Consider the following 23,270-nt stretch of genomic DNA (forward strand, 5'->3'; position numbering starts at 1 on the left):
GAGATGGAATTGGGGTTTAGCTCTCTCGAGAGCAGAAGAAAGGAATTCGAGGCAAAGGGACGACTTTATAAAAAGATGGAGGAGGCGGAACCCACAAAGTCTCTTCAGGATCTTGTTTGAAGAACAGGCTGCATATATGAGAGAGTCGGGAGGAAAGGACATAAAGCAGATGAGCAGGAGAGCACAGAGGCCTTAAGAAAACCCTCCTATTTCAGTCTCCTTTGATAAGGAGGGTGAGCTGGTAGGGGCTTTCCAAGCAGAGGGGCGGCCACACTAGAGTGGCACCCGGATTTCTCAAAATATTCTCAGAAACAAGGATACCGTTCCAGCTGTTCATTAACAGGTGTGCTTAGAAAACCATTTCCCAGGTAGTCAGATGGATTGCGGATGCACGTCATAAAATGGCTTTCCGTGCAGACTTTCAGTGCCTGTTAGCTTATGTAAAAGAGAAATAATAAGCCCAGCTGGTGGGGCTCAGTGGTTGAGCATTGACCTATGAACCAGGAGGTGAGGGTTTGATTCCTGGTCAGGGCACATGCCCGGGTTGCGGGCTCCATCCCCAGCATGGGGCATTCAGGAAGCAGCCGATCCATGATTCTCTCTCATCATTAATGTTTCTATCTCTCTCTCCCTTCCTCTCTCTGAAATGAATAAAAACATCTTTTAAAAGAAATAATGATAATGAGAGTGACTTTCAGAGGTAAATTTTTCCTTTTCTCTTGATTATCCCCATTCAGGCCTCCAGCGTTGAAGGCGTGTTTTGTCTTGTGTTGTCTTGGGGCGGGGTGGGGGGGGGGGCGGATGGAGAAAGGACCACCAGGGGTAGAGGGACAACCCATCTTTTCTACTTTCCATGATCAAAGAAGCAGGCTTCTGTGGGTCAGCTGAACTATTGGCATTGGGAGCAATAAAAACCCGTAGATGTGACCCCGTAAAACCTGGTGTCCCGTCCTCCACAGCTGTTACAGGCAGAGCCCATCCCCCCCAAATTCCTAGGTTGCAGTCTCAACCCCCAGGACCTCTGAGGTGACCCTGTCTGGAGACAGGGCCCTTCAAGGGGTGATGAGGTGATGGGAAGTGCTTGGGGAGCCCTCATCTAACCTGACCAGCTTCCCAAGAGGAATTTAGACACAGAAAGAGACACCAGCATGGAGGCTCCCTGAGGAGAGACCTTGGGAGAATCCTGGACTAAAAAGGAAATGAATGAGAAAACAGATAAAATTCTAATATGGCCGATCACTGGATCAATATCAATTCCTCATTGGGATCAGTACGCTGCGATTATGCAAATAAGATGTGAACGTTCGGGCGTTTATATGGGAAGGGTATCTGTGAACTCCTTGTTCTTTTTTGTTTGTAACTTTTCTCTAAGTCTGAAACTAGTTCAACTAAAAAAGTAAACAAACAAAGGAAAGAAAAATAACCCAAGCCATTAAAAACATCATGTTTAACTAGCATTTCCCAATCTTACTGGAGTATGTAATTTTATTTTTCTGGAAAAATACTACCCATCTCAAAGCACTATCAATTCTGCCCTGGAACACAAATGCAGCAATGGCAGGAAAACACAGACCCAGTATTTCTCCAGCACACACACCAATTAATTACACCGCATTTTCACTTAATATGTTTCTACTGGGGTTGCAGATTTCACAAAACCGTTAAGTAATCTCTGGAGAAACAGTGATTTCAGAAAGCCTACATTTCACTTACGTGTAAGTGCACACAAGCATAATGCTCATGAGAGACAGTTAAACAAGTCCGTCCCCATCATTTTACAGACACTGAGCATTTGGTTGGAGAATGACAGCATTTCCCAAGCGAAGGGAACAACCCAGGAATGGAGGTATGAGTCTATGTCAGCGGTTCTCAACCTGTGGGTCGCGACCCCTTTGGTGGTGGAACGACCCTTTCACAGCGGCCGCCTAAGACCATCCTGCATATCAGATATTTCCATGACGATTCATCACAGTAGCAACATGACAGTGATGAAGTAGCAACGAAAATAATTTTCTGGTTGGGTCACAACATGAGGAACTGTATTTAAAGGGCCAGAAGGTTGAGAACCACTGGTCTATGTTTTAAAGACACCGATTACTTTGACAACAACGGACAAGACTTGATACAGCTTTCACGTGTGCCTGTCTGTATTTATCTATTTATTTTTGTTTGTTTTTAAAGTTTAATGTGCAGGGTAAGTGTCAGTAAAGAGAAAGAGATGGAAAATGCAGTGAGCGAAGGGAGGTGGGGGGGTCGTGTATTCCATAGAAAGGAATGGGTTGCAAAGGGGGTAATTTACAGCAATGTTGTAAGTCTCTGGTCCCACCCCCTAAGCTCTCACACATGAAAGCATACACAGGCAGCTTTCCTTGACATTTCGGTCCAATAGAGCATTCGCTTTTTTTTTTTTTTAATTGATTTCAGAGAGGGAGAGAGAGAGAGAGAAACATCAATGATGACAATCATGATCGGCTGCCTCCTGCAGGCCCCCTACTGGGGATCGAGCCCGCAACCCGGGCATGTACCCTTGACCAGAATTGAACCACAGACCCTTCAGTCCACAGGCCGATGCTCTATCCACCGAGCCAAACGGCCGGGCTATTATTCTTATGTTCGTGGACAAACCTAAGGAGGTGGTAGTCTCCACCCCGGCTCACTTTCCGGGCATCTCTGCTTTTGTTCATCCTTCCTCAAAATGAGGAAGCCTCCATCGTCACACTTGTCTTCTCTGAACCCCCCGGGGACCAGTGACCTACTAACTGTGTGCCCCGGTTCCTTCAGCTTCAAGCCGTCTATCTTGTTAGCTCCCCGTGTCTCCTCACAAACCCTTACACCTTTATACCCCATTGTGCTGCGCTGTGTTCGCTTTCCTTTTCTTCCCTCTGTTTCCTGAAAGTAACACTCTCCCAGGGAAACGTGTTCAGTTGTCATTTCTTCTAAATCCCAGTATATGTCCTGTCGCCTCCATGGTGACCTGAATGCTCTCATTCATCGCCAGGAGCTGAGAATAGCAGCAAGGCCACTGTCACTTACATCTGCATTAGAGAGCAGATATTTCCACGGCCTCACTCCCTTTCCCGGCAAACCACATGTTTTATAGTTAAATCCCTACTGTCCAGACTCAGGGAGAAGATATTTGTGTGGGTTTTTTCCTCTTTCCCCCATTCATATGCAGTCAGTGGTCAAGTTCTATAAATTGTGCCTTGGCAATATTTTTCTTATCAATTCTCCCTTTTTTCCCCCCATTAATTATCACTGTGACCAAAAAATATCACCTCTCAGGTGGGACTAATGAAAAAAATATGAGACTAACTAAAAGCAAAATAAAATTAAATTTTCCTTAGGATGAAACTCCATCAAGGTGGGACAGTTTCGTGTCTATTAACCGGCCTGATAGCTAGGCACCCCCTTGCCCGAAAATCATGGTCCATGTTCACCATCCTACAGTAATTTGTGTCCAAACAATAAACTTATGTTCCTCTTCCTAACAGGATTGCCCAATAAATCAAAATGCTGACTTATTAGCAACAAGAAAGACCACTGCCAAGAGCATGGAGCACCCTCACATGCCATCAAGTAAGTGAGGGAACCGGCAAGTGCTACATACAGGCTAACGTCTCAGTGCGTCAGGGAGCACAGCTACTTGAAACCAGCTCAGAGTCGCTTTGTGACTCATAGACCCACTAGAACTAGGATGAATATATTCATAACAGGAAAAGGAAATGGAAGGTCAGCAGAGTGCTAACCAGTAGTAGCCAGGGTACCGGCTAAATTGTTGTAGAGACTTCAAAATACAAGATACAATTTTTTAACATTAATATCTCTCTTGCCTGGCCGGTTTGGCTCAGTGGATAGAGCGTCGGCCTGCAGACTCAAGGGTCCCGGGCTCGATTCTGGTCAGGGGCATGTACCTTGGTTGCGGGCACATCCCCAGTGGGGGGCGTGCAGGAGGCAGCTGATCGATGTTTCTCTCTCATCAATGTTTCTAGCTCTCTATCCCTCTCCCTTCCTCTCTGCAAAAAATCAATAAAATATATTTTAAATAAATATCTCTCTTGCATGAAAACCCAGAGGTAGGCACTTCATCCTTAATGTGGGGTTTCCATCCGTGCCCACATTCCCACTGGCTAGAAGAAGAGAAGTGAGGAGAGGAGGAGGGTGGTTGAGTGGGTGAGTCTAATTCTAGCTCGGAATCGGGAATCCCATTCTTCCTCTGGCCTGAGACGGGTCTCTCTCTAAAACATCTGGCCCTTTGGTCTCCAGCTCCTGATTGCTTTACCCATCTCAGTTGTCTCAGAACTCACACTTAGGATTTTCTTGAAATATTACAATCTGCATAGCACTTTATTTTAAAAATATATTTTTAATTACACCATTTTAGGTTTAGTATTATATTTATTTCTATGTGTGTTGGATCCTAAAATCTTAGTTTCTTTTTTTTCACATTATATCAACTAATAGAGTACACAGTTGCTTGTGGCTCTCAACTATTTTTATTCAAAGTCACCATTTGTTAGAGGATAAAGTTTTAATAATATTATTCTCCTTTTTAATGGAGAAATTTGAGTATTGTTGTAAGCTTTGTTTTCAATTAAAGGTTTGATAATCCTTGCATAAAGCATTTCGTAGAGTTGTCAACATTTTCCCCCACTGAACTATTTAATTCAGCTTGCCAGTTCTCTTATTATTAAATCAACCTTGGAGCTTTCTACTTTCTACTGAGGCTCAAGGGCAAAATTTCAAACATATTCTCTTAATAAATAAATCTCAACTATATCTTCAATTGAAGCAAAATATAGAAGACTTGATATAAATTACTTTAGTCAAACAATATTCTTAATAAATACATTAAACATGTTGAATTAAGTGCTTTTCTGTTGGGTGGACTATTTATATACTGATGGTATATATCTGATAAGGTACTTGTATCTTAAATATGTAAAAAGGAGATTAACACTCTTATACTCAATAATTAAAGACAAATAACCCAATTAAAAAATGACCAAAGGACCTGAATAGGTTTTACTACAAACAAGATAAACAAATGGCCAAGAAACACATGAAAAGATGCTCAATGTTATTAGCCATCAATGAAATGCAAATCAAAAGCACAGGGAGACACTACATTTCCTCCACTGGATGGTTATGATAAAAAAAAGTTGGATAATAACAAGTGTTCCTGAGGGTGTGAAGAGCTTGAAACCTTTATACACTGCTGGTGAGGATACATAATGTTACAATCTCTTTGGGAAAAATTCTGGCAGTTCCCCAAAAAGACTAAACAGAGTTACCACATGTCCCATCAGTCCCACTCCTAAGATAGACCCAAAAGCAATGAAAGCATATGTCCACATGAAAATGTTTGCATGAATGTTAAGAGCAGCCTTATTTACAATGCTAATAACAACTCAAATATCCATCCTCTGATGGATAAAAAAAATAAAAGGGGACCTATTCATATAATGGAATATTATTTAGTCATAAAAAGGAAAAATTAGTACAATATTACAATATTAACATACCTTGAAAACATTATGCCAAGTGAAAGAAGCTGGACAACACACACACACATTATATTATTCCATCTATAGGCAATATGCAGTGTCTAAAATAGGAAAATCTACAGAGACAGAGTAAATTAGTAAGAGTTGGGAGAAAATGTAGAGGCTGCTAAAACGTAGAGGGCTTCTTTATGGGGTGATGAAATTATTCAAGAGTTAGACAGTGGTGATGGCTGCACAGTTCTATGACTACTAAAACACCACTGGATTGTAGACCTTAAATGGGTGAATTGTAGCATGTGTGAAGTCTATCTCAATAAAGCTTCTATAAAGAAAGTTATTCTGGTAAACTATAGCATTTCTATTAGACTTAGTTGTAAAATAAGTGGGTTTTTTAAAATTATTGATGTATTTTAAGATTTTGCAGGTCAATCTTAATCATGGGAAATCCTTAGTTATGTGATAATGATGTCTTCAATATTATTTTAATGAGGCAAAATTCATTAGGGTATAATGGGAAGTCCTATTTTAAGGGTTACTAGGATTCTTTTTTAACTTAGTGTCAGATGCAATATGTTTACCAGACAATATTGTGTGACAATAAATATTTACGGGTAAGACAGTGTAGTTTAACCAGTCTCGGAATAATAATGTGTTAGTGTAGATGGCTCTCATTTTATTGTTTGCAACACAATGAAGCTGGTCTAGATATTTGCTTGGAAGTCGTATGATTCTGTGACAAAGATGGTATGGCAAAATAATGAATCCATGTGATGAGTTCCATGAATGTTCACTTAATTGGTGTTAAAGTAGTTTCCAGAATTTTATTTTATTTCTTCACACTGCTGAGTACTTTCGTCAACAAAAATAATTTCATTCATGACCCTGTTCCATCCTTTCCATCAATAGATGAAAGGCTTGTAACTGTACAGGTTAAAATATTTTGATTCCAAACTCTAATAAAATTGTTTCTGGGAAACTCCTACCGTCTCAATAGAGCAGATACCTGATTCAAAAAAGAGTAAAACTTGCTGAAGAATACCGTAGGGTATTCTTCACTTATACTGTTTTTCACTTAATTCACACCATCTAGTATTATATCCCAAGAAAGAATTTTCCTTTTCCTTGAGTTATTTTAATGGGCACTTGACTTAAATAGCTATCAATTAGCTTAATTTCAATCATCATAACCACAAGAGACTACAGTGAGATTTACTTAGAAAATCAAATTTTTCTCTAAAATCCCAAGTAAAGACTATGAAATGGTATGAGATGCAGTGGGGCATTTGTCTCCTTAAGTCAGAGTGGTGACTGTATTCCCCGAATACGTATTTCTTGATCACCCAAGTCAAAAACAGTCTCTGTGTTTTACAAAACTCTATCCAAGTAAATGAGAACAGCGTGGTCCAATACAACGTTTTCCCATCTACCTGGAAATGCATATGAAAAGTGCTTTCTTTTATACTATGTTAGCTAATCTTCTCTACTACTTTGTCATCATTCTATACTCATTGAATATTTTTATTTAGAGGTCAATTGTGTAAAGATAACTTCAAGACTAAAAACTTATCTCACATAGAAAAATATGGCTTTAAGGTTTTACACTAGTGATTGTCATCATCTTGTTCTTTAATGTTTTATTTGTTAAGTATTCATCTCGAAATTAGAAACCATGCCCTAATCCTAGGTGTAACAAATGATGTAGACACTTAGGATTTAGGATGAAACAGATGATCTCAAGATTCGTTAGAAGAGACAGCCAATCACTGTCAATTTCTTGTATGTCTTGGACCCCTTAACGGGTCTATATTTGTCTGTCTGTCTATCCATCTGTCTCTCCATCAGACGAAGATAACACACAAATACAATATCGGTACATATCTAGCTGTATACCTTGGCTAGCTATATTTCTAAATCACATAACTGCACTTATTTTTTTAATATAATTTAAAATGCATTATCTTAAAGAAAAAATATACTTACTGCCCTCTAGAGGTATGAACCAGTAGTGTGATAAGTGTAGATGTTGCTGGGCATATACAGTTTAAAGCTAACTGTCTGTCTATCCATCTGTCTTCACAAACAACATGATCTGACAAATACAATATCGGTACATATCTAGCTGTATACCTTGGCTAGCTATATTTCTAAATCACATAACTGCACTTATTTTTTTAATATAATTTAAAATGCATTATCTTAAAGAAAAAATATACTTACTGCCCTCTAGAGGTATGAACCAGTAGTGTGATAAGTGTAGATGTTGCTGGGCATATACAGTTTAAAGCTAACATGGCGTATTTAAACTCTTCTTCACAAACAACATGATCTGTTTGAAATAAAATAGGTAAATTAGAATAATTTACCTTGGGGTGGTAATATTTTAAAATAATATAAAAAGTAAAACAATGAATTAAATTACAAAAGTTTCCATAAAAAAAACACACGTTTCGAGATTTTTTTTTTTTTTACCTGTGTAATTTTATTCCCAGGAAAAATGTTTCTTAAGAGAAAGTACTACAGCCTAGGGAACAGAGTCAATAATATTGTGATAACTATGTGTGGTTCTGGGTGGGGACTGGAAATATCAAGGGGCCAACTTTGCAAAGTATATGATTGTCTAACTACTGTGCTGTATTACCTTGAAACTAATCTATAATAATAAAAGCGTAATATACTAATTAGACCGGACGTCCTTCCGGACATCCTTCCGGACGAAGCCGGGGCTATGAGGGAAGCCCAGGTCCCCGGTGCCAGAGGGAAGCCGGTGTCGGCAGCTGGGGGAAGGAAGGCCTACTCCTGCACAAATTTGTGTGCATCGGGCCTCTAGTACAAAAATAATGTTGAATGTAAACCGTAAGTGAAAAATAAAATTTTTTGAAAAGAGAGTACTAGACTATGAGTTAGTGATTGAGAGGGAAGGGGAGGTGTCTCACCACAGTTCTGTCTTTAACAGAATAATTGCTGTTAAAGCCTTTGGCAAAGTATTTCATTTTCCTCTGCCTCATCTGACAGAATAATTGCTGTTAAAGCCTTTGGCAAAGTATTTCATTTTCCTCTGCCTCATCTGTAACGGTAAGCCTGGACAAGAAACCAGAGACTGTTCAGTCTCCTTCAGTTCTGACAGCTCCACTGTATGAAATAAAATAGCACTGATTAAAAACAGTATCAACTGAGCAAAGTCATAGTCACACAGCATAAAGACTTGGAAAGTAATTATTAAAAGAGGTATCGGACCCTAGCTGGTCTGGCTCAGTGGATAGTGTGTCAGCCCACAGACTGAAGAGTCTCAGGTTCGATTCCAGTCAAGGGCACGAACCTCAGTTGGAGGCGGTCAATCAATGGGTCTCTCTCACATTGATGTTTCTCTATCTTTCCTCCCTCCCTTCCACTCTTAAAAATCAATGGAGCCCTGACCGGTTTGGCTCAGTGGATAGAGCATCAGCCTGCAGACTGAAGGGTCCCAGGTTCGATTCCGGTCAAGGGCATGTACCTTGGTTGCGGGCACATCCCCAGTAGGGGGTGTGCAAGAGGCAGCTGATCGATGTTTCTCTCTCATCGATGTTTTTAACTCTCTATCCCTCTCCCTTCCTCTCTGTAAAAAATCAATAAAATATATATTTTTAAAAATCAATGGAAAAAACATCCTCAGATGAGGATTAAAAAGAAAATATTAAGAGGTGTTGGCAATATTTACATAACATATAAGGAATAGATTTTGTACCAAACAACTAAAATATCAAGCAGTAACAATGAATGCGGAAATACATTTAATTCTGCATTGTACTTTGACCTCAAGACCTAAAGTCATAAACTCAAAAGACGACAGGGTCCAAGTGGCTATTGAAATTCAACGATAAAAAGTACAGGAAGGGCCAGACTTGGGGGCACTTGGAGGGTGAGGGCACCGTAGAGGGGGCGATCCTGCCCAGCCCACGTCCATACTGTCATGCAGGAACGAGAGAGAGGACTTTTAAAATAATAGGATTGCGTGAGATTCTTGGTTTCTTGTTTCTTGTCATTTTTATTTTTTTTCATTTAACAGCTTTTAAGATAAGCAATGACAATGAAGGATGCACGCTTATAGGTAGATAGGAGTCACATCTTTCCCAAGTCCCTGGAGCTTTATGGAAAATAAAATTGTTAATTACATTCTAGAAAGTCAGGTTTTTTGTGGGGTTTTTTTAAGTCGGCCTCACAGCGTGTTCTGAGCTCCTGGGTGATTTAAAGGACTGGAAGCGTCTGCCATGCAGTTGCTAGGCAACAGCCCCCGGAAGGCAGCGAGCAGCCGTGGAAAGTGCCCTAAACCAGCCCTGTCCTGGGTGTTGATTTACAGAAAAATCAAAAAACCTTTAAGCAGCCATGCAAAGCAGGGCCAGTTTTTAAACGGATTGTTTTTGTTTTTATTTCTTGGGGGAAAGTTCGGTTATAGAGACCGACTGAACAATTGGTGTTAGAAAATCTCTCAGATGTTGTGTGCTGATTAGACTCTGTTTATAAGCCTGAGAGGGCAGCTGTCTACCAAAACTGCTTCTTTTTCTTAGAGCAAAATAGATCATCTCTAACAATCGAGCTTTAGTGTGATCCTGTTGCTTCCAGCAATAAAACGCCCCAAGGTGGGGGTGTTGTGCTTGGGTGGGCACGCGTGCGTGTACCTGCCCATACATCAGAGACACTGGCCTGTTCACAGATGGGAGCCTCCCATCCACGAACAGGCTCAGAATAGACTTAAGAAAACCTTGATAAGTCATTTAGTCTCACAAGACCTCACTGTAAGAATGCTTATTGAATATATAGGATTCAACCCTGTGAGAGGCTGGCAACCTGCTCCCAACAGATTTATGTCAGCTCAGTCACACTGAGGATACGAAGCAGTTTTCTGTGTTTCAAATCGCTTGACTCCTTATACTATTTTAATGCTGTAATGTTTTTAAATGTGTCAAGCTAATTAAATGCTCCAAAGGGGGATTTTTTCCCCCTGAATTCTAGAACAACAGTTTTAATATCATTAGTCTCCTTTTATACATCTTAGAAAAACAGCAGCCATAATCTTTTATGAAAAATAATTTCCCTCAGAAGTCTATTTCTATTAGGTTCTAACCTAAAGTGTTCTTTCCTTAGTAGTTCATGGTAGGTATTAATATTCTGAGAGTTAATGATATAGTTATTGAATTAATGATATAGTTATTGAATCATCTTAATAGTGACATCATAATAATACCAAGCAATATTTTTCCTTTTATGTTAAATGACCAGTATATGTATATGCATATGCATGTGCATATGTATATGTATATATAAATATTATTAAGCTTCACTATATATATTTATCTTCACTATATATATTTATATATATTTATGGCTATATGTATATATACATATATACATATCTGTATAATTAAACCTCATTGGCATATATCATGTTAAACAACTTTCAGATAAGAAATCAGATGTTCAGAAATAACTACCCCAAATCCATTGTTAGTTTAAATTCAAACTGTCTACAAAGAACTCGACAAAGTGCCAAAGCTGATTAACCAAGCGCATCAAAATAAGTGACATTCTAGTGGGTTTCCCCTCTGGAAGCCTCTTTCAAGGTTCCCACTTGCTGCCACACAGACGCACAGTGCAAACAGTCACGAAAGTGAACTGATGACTGAAAATACACAACGACCATGTTCCCCAAACGCCCGTCACTTAGGGAGGGAGCTGGGGAGGAAGGCGGCCAAGCTTGGCCTTGAAATCAATTTTGTTATTTGTCAGTCACACACGAAACACATGTAGCTGCATAGAAATGATTAGAGTCCCTGACTCGAAGGGGCTTTGAATGTTCTCAGGAAATACTGCAGATCCTATAGAAGCAGACGGAAGGATGCCTTTCGGGCCTGCGGCCAACAAGAAAGGCATCGCCAGGGAGGTGATGCTTCAACTCAGATTGTAAGAATAATTAAGAATGTGTTCATTGAAAGGTGAAGAACGTGTACGAGTATTAAAAAAAAATCAGAGGTAGGAGAACCTTGGCATTTTTAGGGACATAAGTGCACAGAGAGCTCGCACTTCTTAAATTGCCTTGAATTCATTCCTTATTGGAAGCTGATGAGCTAATGTTCTCAAGAGGGAGAGAGGAGGTAGCCAGTGCTGAGCCTTCCATTTCAGTCCCTATGATTTATTATAAGAATAGCTTGATGATTTATTAGTTATTTTAATATATATCTTTTATTGATTTCAGAGAGGAAGGGAGAGGGAGAGACAGATAGAAACATCAATTGTGAGAGAGAATCAAGGATCGGCGGCCTCCTGCACGCCCCACACTGGGGATGGAGCCCACAACTCAGGCATGTGCCCTGACCGGGAATCGAACTGTGACCTCCTGGTTCATAGGTCGACACTCAACCACTGAGCCATGCCACCGGGCAACAGAATAGCTTGATGACTTGAATATGAACTTGGCACAGTGACACTTCTTGTTATATTAACATGTTCAGTGAGAATTAATGGTGAGGATGGAGTTTGAAATGTCTATGTGGGTGTTCTATGGGAAATGAAGAAATCATGCAGCAGGAAAAACTCGCACCTCACCATTTGGTGAAAGTCAAGCCTTGCACACACATATGTTATTTAGAAACAGCTAAGATCACTTCCAATATTTATATCGCTTGGAAATATTTTTCCACTCTTTCTTGGGCAGGAAAAAAGTGAGGCATTAGAATGTGTGGTGTTATAGTACAAAATAGACGGTGGCTAAACTGAGACAAGATCTTCATTTTCCAGCAAATCAATTCTCCAGGATATGTGTGTGTGTGTGCGCACGCGCACACATGTGTATATGTATGTGGGTTTTAGACAATGCTGTTTTTATAATGGTAATGATGACTACTCACTATCAGATAAATCTTTATACAATATTGCCAGTGACTAACGTTAAAAAGTATTTACTTCTGCCTCTCCTTTTTACTTTATTGCAACTGATTTTTTTTTTAATTTCCCAAACTAACTCCTACTATTCTACAATAATGATTCATTCTTCCGGGCATGTTTTAGTCAAGAAATCGGAAATATCACAGTCAACATGCTACTATTCTTCTCTTCATTCATGAACTATAATTCACATTCTGTTGCCTATGAAATACTAGAATCAAAGCATGGAAAATAAATTCCATGGAAAATGTCCACTCCTTTGCAACTTGGTTTTTACATTCTTTCCTCCTGCTTGTGGAGACACATGTACCAATTTGATTTTCACATCTGCTTCCATCTGTTCAAATGAAATGGGAGCTTTTCAGAGGACACACTAGTGGAAAGAAATGTGTTGATAAAAAGATAAGTGAATATTCACAGATGACAGGACACTTTACCTGAGGAGGGGGTGCTGAGAAGAGACAACCTAAATTTAGCAATTAATTTACTCCCAAAATATAGATTCAGCTACCACTGATTTTTGAGTAATTTTATCCGAGTAGGAGGCAAACAATGAACTTCTTTTAGATTCAGCTGATTAACTGGAGAGGACAGTCTCTCTTGCTAAGTTCACTCAAGGCTTTTCATTAAGAGTCTCACGCATCACCCTCAACTGCTCTGAGGGGCATTTTAAGGAAACAGGATGCTTTCCTCTTCTCATAATATAAAAAGAGCCCCTCTGAGGTCCGCTCATCTCCGCCACCGCCACCAAAGAATACAGGAAAGTCCAGCAGACGCCATAAAGCAAGGAATACTGAGATACACTCCTGGGATAGAATTTTTAAATATTCCCGTCATTTCAATGAGTTTATCAAAATAACGGAGAATATGAAAGAGAATCAATACAAACAATCTCTGTGATTTCCTGTCTGTGGGAGTGAACGATTTCAGTGATTTTGACCTCGCTGTTGAGAGCAGGTAGATCAATGGGTTGCAAAGAAGGAGGGAAAACTCAAGTCTGTTCTGATTTTTAGTTATAACATTTTTAAAATCACAACGAATTCAATATCCACTTAGTAAACACCTAACATGTTTCAGACATTATTTCATCCTTACTGCTAATCCCAACCAATGAAATAGAGGCCTCATGTATGTTATGGCCATTTAGCAGGAGGGGGGAAGAAGGTCACAGAATACGGATTTGCCCAGCTAAATCTTTAGTGGTGGTGCTAAGAATCAAATCTTTATTTAGTGCTACCTCATTACTGCCTTCCTAAACATCTTATCATAGCAAGTCATCTTCAGCATGATGAAAAATTTGCAAAAATATTCCCTTAGCCAAATCATAATAATGACACGGCATTAGTTGCAAAGGTCTTTTGGCTAAAGCGTTGGCGTTCTCCTGAATGCTAATTGCATGTGTAACAGGAAATAGATGGATTACTTTAATCTTACAAAATCTTCTCCAAAGGAGATGCTATTATTCTTTAATTTTCAATTTAGGAAACAGGCTTAAAGAAACCCTGGCACCAACTCTAACCATTTAAATCCGAGTCTCCTGAATTAGCACTTTAAAAAAACCTTCCAAAGAGACTAAAATGCAGCCAGAGTCCAGAGCCACTGGTTGAAGTTGCATTTAGAAAAAATGATGTCATTCGTCACAAAGCTCAAAGATAAAAGAGCAAATCCAATAGCAATAATTTCGTGGCTTTCTTATGAGCATTTAAAAGTGTGTATAATTTTTCACGGAAATAGTATATACAGTAAGCATTTTACTAAGATATGTGAGCACCTGAAGGAGATGCATTTTGCTACCACAGTTAACATGATTTACATTTTAATGGCTTTGAAGCTTTAGACTATTCAGGTGGAATATAATATAAAACCAACAAATTACACAGACTCATGGATACAGAGAACAGACTGACAGCTGTCAGAGGGGAGGGCTTGGGGGCTGGGTGAAAAAGGTGAAGGGATTAAACGAAAATCAAGAAACCTCATAGACAGACAACTGGCTGGTGATGACCACAAGGAACAGGGGGTGGGAGGGGTAGAAGAGGGTAAAGGGGAGGTAAATGGTGATGGAAGGAGACCTGACTTTGGGTGGTGAGCACACAGTATACAGATGATGTGTTATAGAACTGCACCCCTGAAACCTATATGATTTTATTAACCAATGTCACCCCAATAAGTTCAGTAAATTTTTAAAAAGAAAATAAAAAAATAACTAATATAAGAATGAAAAAGAAAAAGAATGTATATTATTGCCTTGATCAAAATGAGTTCCTAAAGAAGCATTGAAGAAAAAGATAAAGTACCATTTTACTATTTAAGTTCCTAACAAAATATAATCTCATGAGAATAATTATTTTAAAAACAGTGACTCCATAAAAAAAACCTCTTGTGTCTCTCTCTAGAACTGTTTTTGAAATCTTCCCCCAAATTACATGGCAAATTTATATGTGTATTAAGTAACCTATAGCGAGGGTGAACGTAAGTATAAATGAACAGATAGAACATGTGGAGCCTGTGTCTATATTAAGCACAAACTATCACTGCTCCTCTCTTCAGGCATAATAAGGATCCAGAAACTTCAGCTGCTAAAATCACCAAGTTATATAACCAAGTAAAGCCTCGCCCCAACACATTATCTTGTCACCGTTACAAGTGAAGACATTCTCTTGTACAGCAGATGCTGACGAAAGGAAACCCTGTGTCCTGTAGAGACACGAACATCACAGGTTTCCACGACCTCCAGGCTCCTCCCCTCACCATCACAGTGGGAGTCTGAGAGCACTCAGGGCGTCTCCTTCGAGACTCAACTTACCGGCGAATTTGATGTGGAATTTATTCTCGGGCTTCAGAATCTGGACATACAAAGGGCAGTTGGGAGCAAAGTCCTTTACAGCCCACGCTCTCAAGATCGTCTGGTGGTCCTGAAAAGATGAACATCGCAGCGGCATGAAACACGTCGGGGAATGTATAACGCAGCCCCCTGCCAGTGATGGCCACATAGACAGCGGTGGTCCCAGCAGGCTGTAACCGAGCGGGAAAATTCCTATCGTCTAGGGCCGTGGTCGGCAAACCGCGGCTCGCGAGCCACATGCGGCTCTTTGGCCCCTTGAGTGTGGCTCTTCCTAAGCCTGAGGAGGACCCTAATTAAGTTAATAACAATGTACCTACCTATAGAGTTTAAGTTTGAAAAATCTGGCTCTCAAAAGAAATTTCAATCGTTGTACTGTTGATATTTGGCTCTGTTGACTAATGAGTTTGCCAACCACTGGTCTAGTGGCCTTCATAACCTTGTAGGCAAAGCCTGCAAAAATCAGCCAGGCTGTGGTTGAGATGGCGAACGACTTTAATCTGGTGTGAATGGGACCACTGGGGAGCTGTCTAGTGGCGTGTTGCTGAATGCTCAGGTCTAAGAAAGATACAGAGAATTATATCAGCCCTAGCTGGTTTGGCTCAGTGGATAGAGGGTCGGCCTTCGGACTGAAGGGTCCCTGGTTCGATTCCAGTCAAGGGCACAAGCCCAGGTTGTGGGCTCTATTCAGCTGATCCATGATTCTCTCTCATCATTGATGTTTCTATCTCTCTCTCTCCCTTCCTCTCTAACATCAATTAAAATATATTTTTTTAAAAAGAATTATATCAATGAATCTCATGTATATTTGAAGCTAAATGAAATAAGATGTGTAAACTTTATCTGAATGTGTCAATAAATAGATCAACATAGGATAGAATAGTTAGTGCAATTAGCAAGTGTCCAATAACTAGTTATCAAAAAGATGTCATGACTGGTAACAGATACTGTAATATACAGCTGACTTTGAAAGTTTTGGGGGGTGGGGTGGGAAGCAGCATATAGGATTGATCACTGGGAATAGGTCATGCAAAAATGGTCTAGTTTGTGAATATATGATGCATTTCATTCTGATCAACAGAAAACCCAAGTATTAGTATAAACAAATTCAAAAGACTTTTGTTGACACTGGTAATGATCCAGCTAAACTTATATAGTAGTAAAGATAGTTTTGAGGTATTTTCTTCTTTTTTAGGGACATTGTGATGTCACTAGGATTTAGTGCTGGCAGCTAAAAAATAATCCAATTTTTAGAAAGTCTTCTAAGGTGAAAAGAAAAAATGACTGGCAGAGATTGTAGAAACTTACAGAGGATGTCCTGTCCACCTCACAGCGGCTGCTCAGAATGAAGCAGGCCTCCGCATCATCCATCCTGAAAGCAGACAGAAAAGCGAAATGACCACACACTGAATAGCCATTTATTTATCGTCTGAAAAGTAGAATGTCGATGTTTTCTCCAATGCACACAAACAAAATGAAAAAACTCTGAGCATCCCTCAGTGAAAGCTGGGTTTCAAGATCATGACTGTATTTGATGGTGAATAAAATAACTATGGAATTGGCTCTATGACTCACCAGTTTATAATGAGAGACGTAATAAGAAAAGTCACATTTTATTCTCTGAAATCCTATATAATAAAAAGCTAATATGCTAATTAGACCGGACAGCAGAACAACCTTCCAGAATAACCAGTGGGCAGGGGCGGGGCCATGGGGTACGAGGCAGCCAGGGCCACGAAGGCCTACTCTTGCACGAATTTCGTGCATCAGGCCTCTAGTAATTATATATTTTTCCATATACAGCATGTCCTTGAATAACCTGATTTTGTTCCATGCCATTTTGTTATAACATTGATAAGGTGTTGTAAGACCTTAACTCCTATCCACATGAATTCGCCTCTGGTAAGAACTGGTTTTGTTAAATACATCCTTACAACTCCAGGATGAGCAGGAGGATGTATTTAAAACTTTAAAAGCAACAGAAAACATCAACAGAGCCACCTCTGCTAGGAATCTCCTCTGGCTCCTTCACTGTCCTCCTCCGCCCGGTTCGTAATGCAAATGCTTTAAAAATTAAACGTTGACTTGAACTGACATGTCACCTAATATTTAGCCCAAGATTTTTCCTCACAGAATAAACACCGTGTCAGGGCTTTGGAGATTAGTATAAGGATGAGTCTGGACACCAGCCCATCCCTGACACCTGATACCATCAACCACGCCACACTCATTGTGCTGTGTGGATAGTCTGCTGACCATCTTTGCCCCGAAAAACAGGAGCAAACACATTAATTTTGTATTTTTTAGCTTTGCATTTGACCAGCGGCGGGACTAAGGCAAAACTGTGTCTTCAAAGATACTGAAACTTATCTTGCAACACTGAACATGGCTAGAAACTGGAGGAGAGAAATACCAAGCCCCGCAGGTGGAAAATGATAGGGAGGGAGGGCTACCTACTTTGCTCTCAGCAGATCCTGGTCTTTCAGGGCGGAGCCTTGAAGGTAGATGACTCTCTGCGACCACATGGGGATCTGCAGCACCCTCCGGACTTGCACGTCCATTTCCGTGGGGCACAGAATCACCACGTAATAATCCTGTTCAGGACAGCGAGGGCGATGGGGTAGAAGCAACAATGCCCTTGGTTATACCGCACAGGCACACGGAATGTCTAAGAGCACAGAATATCCCGGAAGATGATCAACAGGGAGTGCGCTCTAGCTCATAAATGAAAGCTTGCATCTTAACGCCGGGGCATGTGCCAAATCACACAGGACTAAAATAAACAGCTCCGACGTATAAATCTCATAAATCAACGCATTTCTCCTGATCATTTTCAGTCTTACTAGCACCAGGAAGAAAAGATACTTATACGCAGCACACATTTCCAGCCTCTGAAGTTTTCCGTTTTAGGCTGATTCTACAGTAATACATAGCATGTCAGGCGAAGTGGGTAGTGTCCATTCAGACTTCAAATATTTACTTTCAGGATAAAAGCTGTGATGGTGATTTCTATCGTTTGGTACTGTTGTGAACTGATGATATTGACAAATTTCTGATAGTTGAATGGCTAAAGATTTGTAAGAATACTGATAATACTGACAAAGTAATTAACGTGTTTGAGATCAAAATATTTCAAAATAGTAGTCCTTTGGAGAAAATATAAAGGTACTATTCATGATGAAATGGCTTCAAACAACTGCTCTATAGGGGTTACATTTCTCTGGGAAACAGTCATCATTTTATCACTCTAAAATATATCTAGTAAAATTTTTTAGAGTTTTAAGAATTCTCCGTATTGATATTAGGGTAATATCAATAAATTACCAGGGATCCGAATTTCCCCCCAAATAGATTTTCTTTATAGGTTATAATGAGCAAACCTGAAATTATTTAATATGAAAATTAAAAAACCAACAAATAGGGAGTTTCTCCCAAATATTCAAATTAATTTATATAAAAACAAAAGGTATTGTATAAATTAGGTATCACCTATCAATAAGATTTTTATATATAAAAATTGTATTTCAAAAGTACAATTATTCATGAAAAAATCTTTATTGCAGGGAGAGGTAGTTAGATATACTCAGTACTGTTTGGATCTCAGAACGGTCCAACCTTTTGACACAAATTTACTGAAGGGAAACAAGACATTCAGGTAGTTCTTTGCTGTTTAGATGGAACTAAATCTTTAAGCAGCAGAGGTTACCACCTTTGACATTGGCCCAGTACTGTGCCAAGAAGAAGTATCTGAGCGTTTTATCTGCATAGACAAATGAAGAGGTTTTTCTGATGTCATGTTCTTAATTCAACGAGTTATTGTCTGATTTTTGGTCACTTTTTGCTACTATGAATAGGACCTAGTTACACTCCAGGAAACAAAAGAGAAATCAGAACTTCTAGTGTTCCATGTTTCCATCAGCAACACTTGATGAAACTGACAGGTTCAAGTGAGCAGATGGCATTGAAATGATTTGTTCATTGTTTTATTTCACTGTTCCATAAAAATATCACTTATGCACTATCCAAGGAAGAAAAATATCAATCAGGCTAGTTCAAAGAACACCTTTCCTTGTAGCACTAACATAATCCCATCTGTTAGTGTAGATGCAGAAGCAAACTAAAATATCGTGTATTCCTTCCACATCTTTTCCTGTGTTCCTGGTTATATTTGTAGTCCTTCCTTTACACTTTCTAAATCTGAGTGCCTAACACAAGTCCCCCGGAAGGCAGGATGCACCATCCGTCGATTGACGTTGACAATCTGTTAGTGGGTAGGATCCAGCATCATGCACAATAGAACTGAAAGGTACCTGCAGTCTCGGGTGGGCGTAGAACTCGTTTAAAAAGTCCATGAGCAGGTCGATCTTCAGTGAGCTGACACACAGGACAACATGCTTTTCCGTTTGAGCTCTGTGTCGACTGTAGTTCCCACCCGACTTCTGCCTCTCCATCCACAAGTAGGCCAGCTGTTCAAACTGGAGCGCGTTGTCCACATATGAAGGAAAAACACAGGGCGTGAAAGGGAAACTCGTGCAGCCCGCCCATGTCCGTTAGGTGTCCTCCGTTTCTTCGATGGAACTCATCCAGATCCCAATTATGTGTTCCCTCCAACAACACACTTGTCATACGATTGCTACCGAGGAGGCTAATCGCCACAGGGTGTTAGGAGGTGAGTGCCTCTGGTTATGTCTAATAGAGCATGACTCAGCACATGCCTGTCATGGCCTGAGTCTAAGGGAAAAGTCTCATTGGCATTTCCTCCACATTCTCTGTCAAGTTCACCCCGTATCTCATGCAATGGGATACCCTAACCACACAACACAGGAGGCCACAGTTGGATAGTAGCTGGCATGTAGGGGAAGTGGAGGGTATTGGGAGGGACATCAGGAAGGAAGGCCAGCGTGATTGGAGAGGAGTGGGAAGGTCATTTCTGGATCTACCTAAAGTATATTTACTAGTAGAGACACGTGGCCAAGGTTTGTAATGGAATGTTCAAGTTCAACGTGTGTTTCTCACTTCCTGTTTCTAACCCGCCCACCCAAAGCTCATTGTAGGAAAGAGTAAGAGATTGTATCTATTTATCTGATGTCTCCTTTTATATATCTCTGTCCCTTTGCAAGAACCTTATCCAGTCCTCAAAATGCTGCATAATAGTTATACATCCTCTTCAGGTTTTATTTTAGTTGCCAAATCAGGGAGTCCCCCAGAAATGTATACACACTTTAACAGCTGATAGCTGAATTGATGTTTTTTTTCTTTTCAGATCTAACCCATTGGAATGAATAATTATTCAAAGTGTGTATACATTTGGGGGGGCGCTCTGCATATGTAATCAATTTTTATTCCTTATGATGTTTGGCTTTTAGATGATTTCGAGAAACAAGAGAAACCAACCCTTCACAAGTGTGCTTTCTTGATCTCTCATTCTGTGATTAAAAACTGTGTCATCATTAACTGTCATTAATGCAGATAAGTGCCCTGTACATAAAAGGAACATCTTGAAGAACTGAAATGAGATGTGAGCTCTGAGTTGTGCATGAAGGGGGGGAACCCTCCGTTTCTAACTTAATGTCAAAAGGCTGTTCTGAGCCAGATTTAGTTAATTTGCTACAGATAATAAGAGATGCATCAATATATTAGATTAATAAAGACTTGGCTTTATAAGACTTCACACACTTCTACAAAATCCCTCATGGTGACATTTACCTGTATGGGGAGGACCACGAGGGCCACACAGATCATAGCCACGACAAAGAGCTTGGAGGACCAGGTTTCAGGAGTAACATCCCCAAAGCCCACGGTCGAGAAGGTCACGATGCAGAAGTAAAGGGAGTCGAAGAGGTTGAGCTTCTTCCCGATCCGCTCCAGATGCTGGATCCCACAGATGCTGGAGACACAGACGCGCATGAAGATGAAAACATTCGCATCCCGCACATTGCTTCTCACCACCGTTCATTTGAAAGCCAACCCCCATTTCATGGACCCCTTAATGGCGGGGATCTTATATTGTACATTTTTCCTCATGAAAACATAATTTTTAAGGTTTTTTTTTTCTACCTTAACCAGATATGCTGTTATTTTGAAGTAAAAAGTGTATCTTCAGGCCCAGCCAGTGTTGCTCAGTGGTTGAGCATCAGTCTATGAACCAGGAGGTCATGGTTAGATTCCCGGTCAGGGCACATGCCCGGGTTGCAGGCTCGATCCCCAGTGTGGGGCGTGCAGGAGGCAGCCGATCACTGATTCTCTCTCATCACTGATGTTTCTATCTGTCCCTCTCCCTTCCTCTCTGAAATCAATACAAATATATTTTTAAAAAACACCCCCCAAAAAAGGTCTTTGTAGGACAGATCAGCAGCCTTTAAAAAAAAAGTATGTCTTCAGGATAGGTAGATTCATAGTTTATTGCTACTCCATCACCTTATTCTTGAGGCTAAGACAGTTGTAGCAATGAAATATCCTTGATTTGCATCATGCATAAACATTACTCACTTGTGTATGAGCTATTTTTCCTAGAACTGAGGATGCTACCACATGACATACAAAGTCTGAAGCTATTCCATGATGATTATCCATTTTTAATATAGATCGCTATCTTTTCCATCCCCAGATGTCCTTGGAGTCATTATTAAATGAAAACCGCCTCTTCTTCCTGACCATAATTGATGAATTGCAGCTAATTACTATTTTGTATTTGTACCCAGAAGTGGTTTTAATGATGTGCACAGATTTTCTGATAAACTAAATCCCAGAAAGGCTCACATACAGGAGCACGTTCATAATCAAAATATCCTATTTTGTCTTGTCTTAAACAGAAACACTTTTTTTTTTCAGTCAAACACCAAGTTCAACTATTTAAATTATATCCTGAATTGAAAGTAGCAGAAGAACTTAGTCATGTAGAATTTAAATAATCATAACTGGTGGATATTAGTAAACACTGTCTTACCTTTAAATCTTATACTAGTGGGATTTAATATTGTTTTGTGACTAGGCAGTAACATATTTTTTAAAGCTTACTTAAAATACTTGGTTTTAGTGTATATCTAATTATAACAATATTTTTGTTGATTATCCTATATCCTATGCCCAAACATTTGAAATTAATATAATCTGCAATTTAAGATAGAAAAAAATAAACCAGTATCACACCATGCTCTATGTAACACTTTGTTTAGTTAATAGGCATAAAGTTACTCAGATTCATTGGTAGTGGTTGACTTTAAAATGAAACATGGCAAGTAAATATAATTTTCCTATAGTTCCTCTATTGTAAATATACCTGCAAATTTCAAATAAGAAAAAATGTTTGATTTAAAACCAATAGGTGTTAAAAAATTTACTTAAATATGTCATAATGAGTAATGTAATATCGTAAAAGTCATATTTATTCATACAAATACATTTCCTGATGGTTTATTAGGGCCAAGCATTGTACTGCATGTGAACTCCAGTCTATACCTGAAGTGAATGATTTTGACCTCCCTTTTATAATACTACTAATAATATCATAAATGAATAACCAAGCATTTAACTTATAACCTGATTAATGCTAACTTGGGTCAATTACTTAAGCTTTTTAAACTTCCTGCTTCTCAACTGAAAATTAAAGGTAATATTAACTTCTCCATTTGGTTCTCATGCGCTAATGCAGCAAAGTGCTGGCACATAATAACACTCTTTGAATTCGGTGGCAATTTTGTTCTTTATATTCCAGCCCCTGCATAGATAGGTAGATAGATAGATAGATAGATAGATAGATAGATAGATAGATAGATAGATAGATAGATAGATAGATAGATAGATAGATAGATAGATAAGCACACAAAACAATGAGGCAAATCTAAGGATCGAATATCGACACAAAAGTATTACATTAAAAAAATATTACAAAGCCTTTGTTTTCAACTTGACTGCAGACCCGGGGACTTGGGAGAAAGAGCAGCAAAGAGGACACTGCAGGTGGATTCCTCTTGGCTGTGGGTTTACTAACGGCTTTTACCGGCAGAAAA

General features: G+C 39.5%; 1 protein-coding gene across 1 annotated transcript in view; it reads right to left on the reverse strand.

The window, feature by feature from the left end:
• Positions 1 to 23,270, reverse strand: part of KCNT2 (potassium sodium-activated channel subfamily T member 2) — a gene marked incomplete at its 5' end in the record, with an annotated part of 86,250 nt that overhangs the window by 30,762 nt on the left and 32,218 nt on the right. The window contains 6 exons of the mRNA XM_006102789.3: positions 7,722 to 7,830; positions 15,226 to 15,334; positions 16,570 to 16,633; positions 17,719 to 17,855; positions 19,572 to 19,736; positions 20,968 to 21,148. Coding sequence (XP_006102851.1) covers positions 7,722 to 7,830; positions 15,226 to 15,334; positions 16,570 to 16,633; positions 17,719 to 17,855; positions 19,572 to 19,736; positions 20,968 to 21,148 — 765 coding nt within the window. The remainder of the gene's footprint in view (positions 1 to 7,721; positions 7,831 to 15,225; positions 15,335 to 16,569; positions 16,634 to 17,718; positions 17,856 to 19,571; positions 19,737 to 20,967; positions 21,149 to 23,270) is intronic.

Source organism: Myotis lucifugus, unplaced genomic scaffold (genome assembly GCF_000147115.1).
Source record: "Myotis lucifugus unplaced genomic scaffold, Myoluc2.0 scaffold_428, whole genome shotgun sequence".
Classification (NCBI taxonomy): Eukaryota; Metazoa; Chordata; class Mammalia; order Chiroptera; family Vespertilionidae; genus Myotis; species Myotis lucifugus.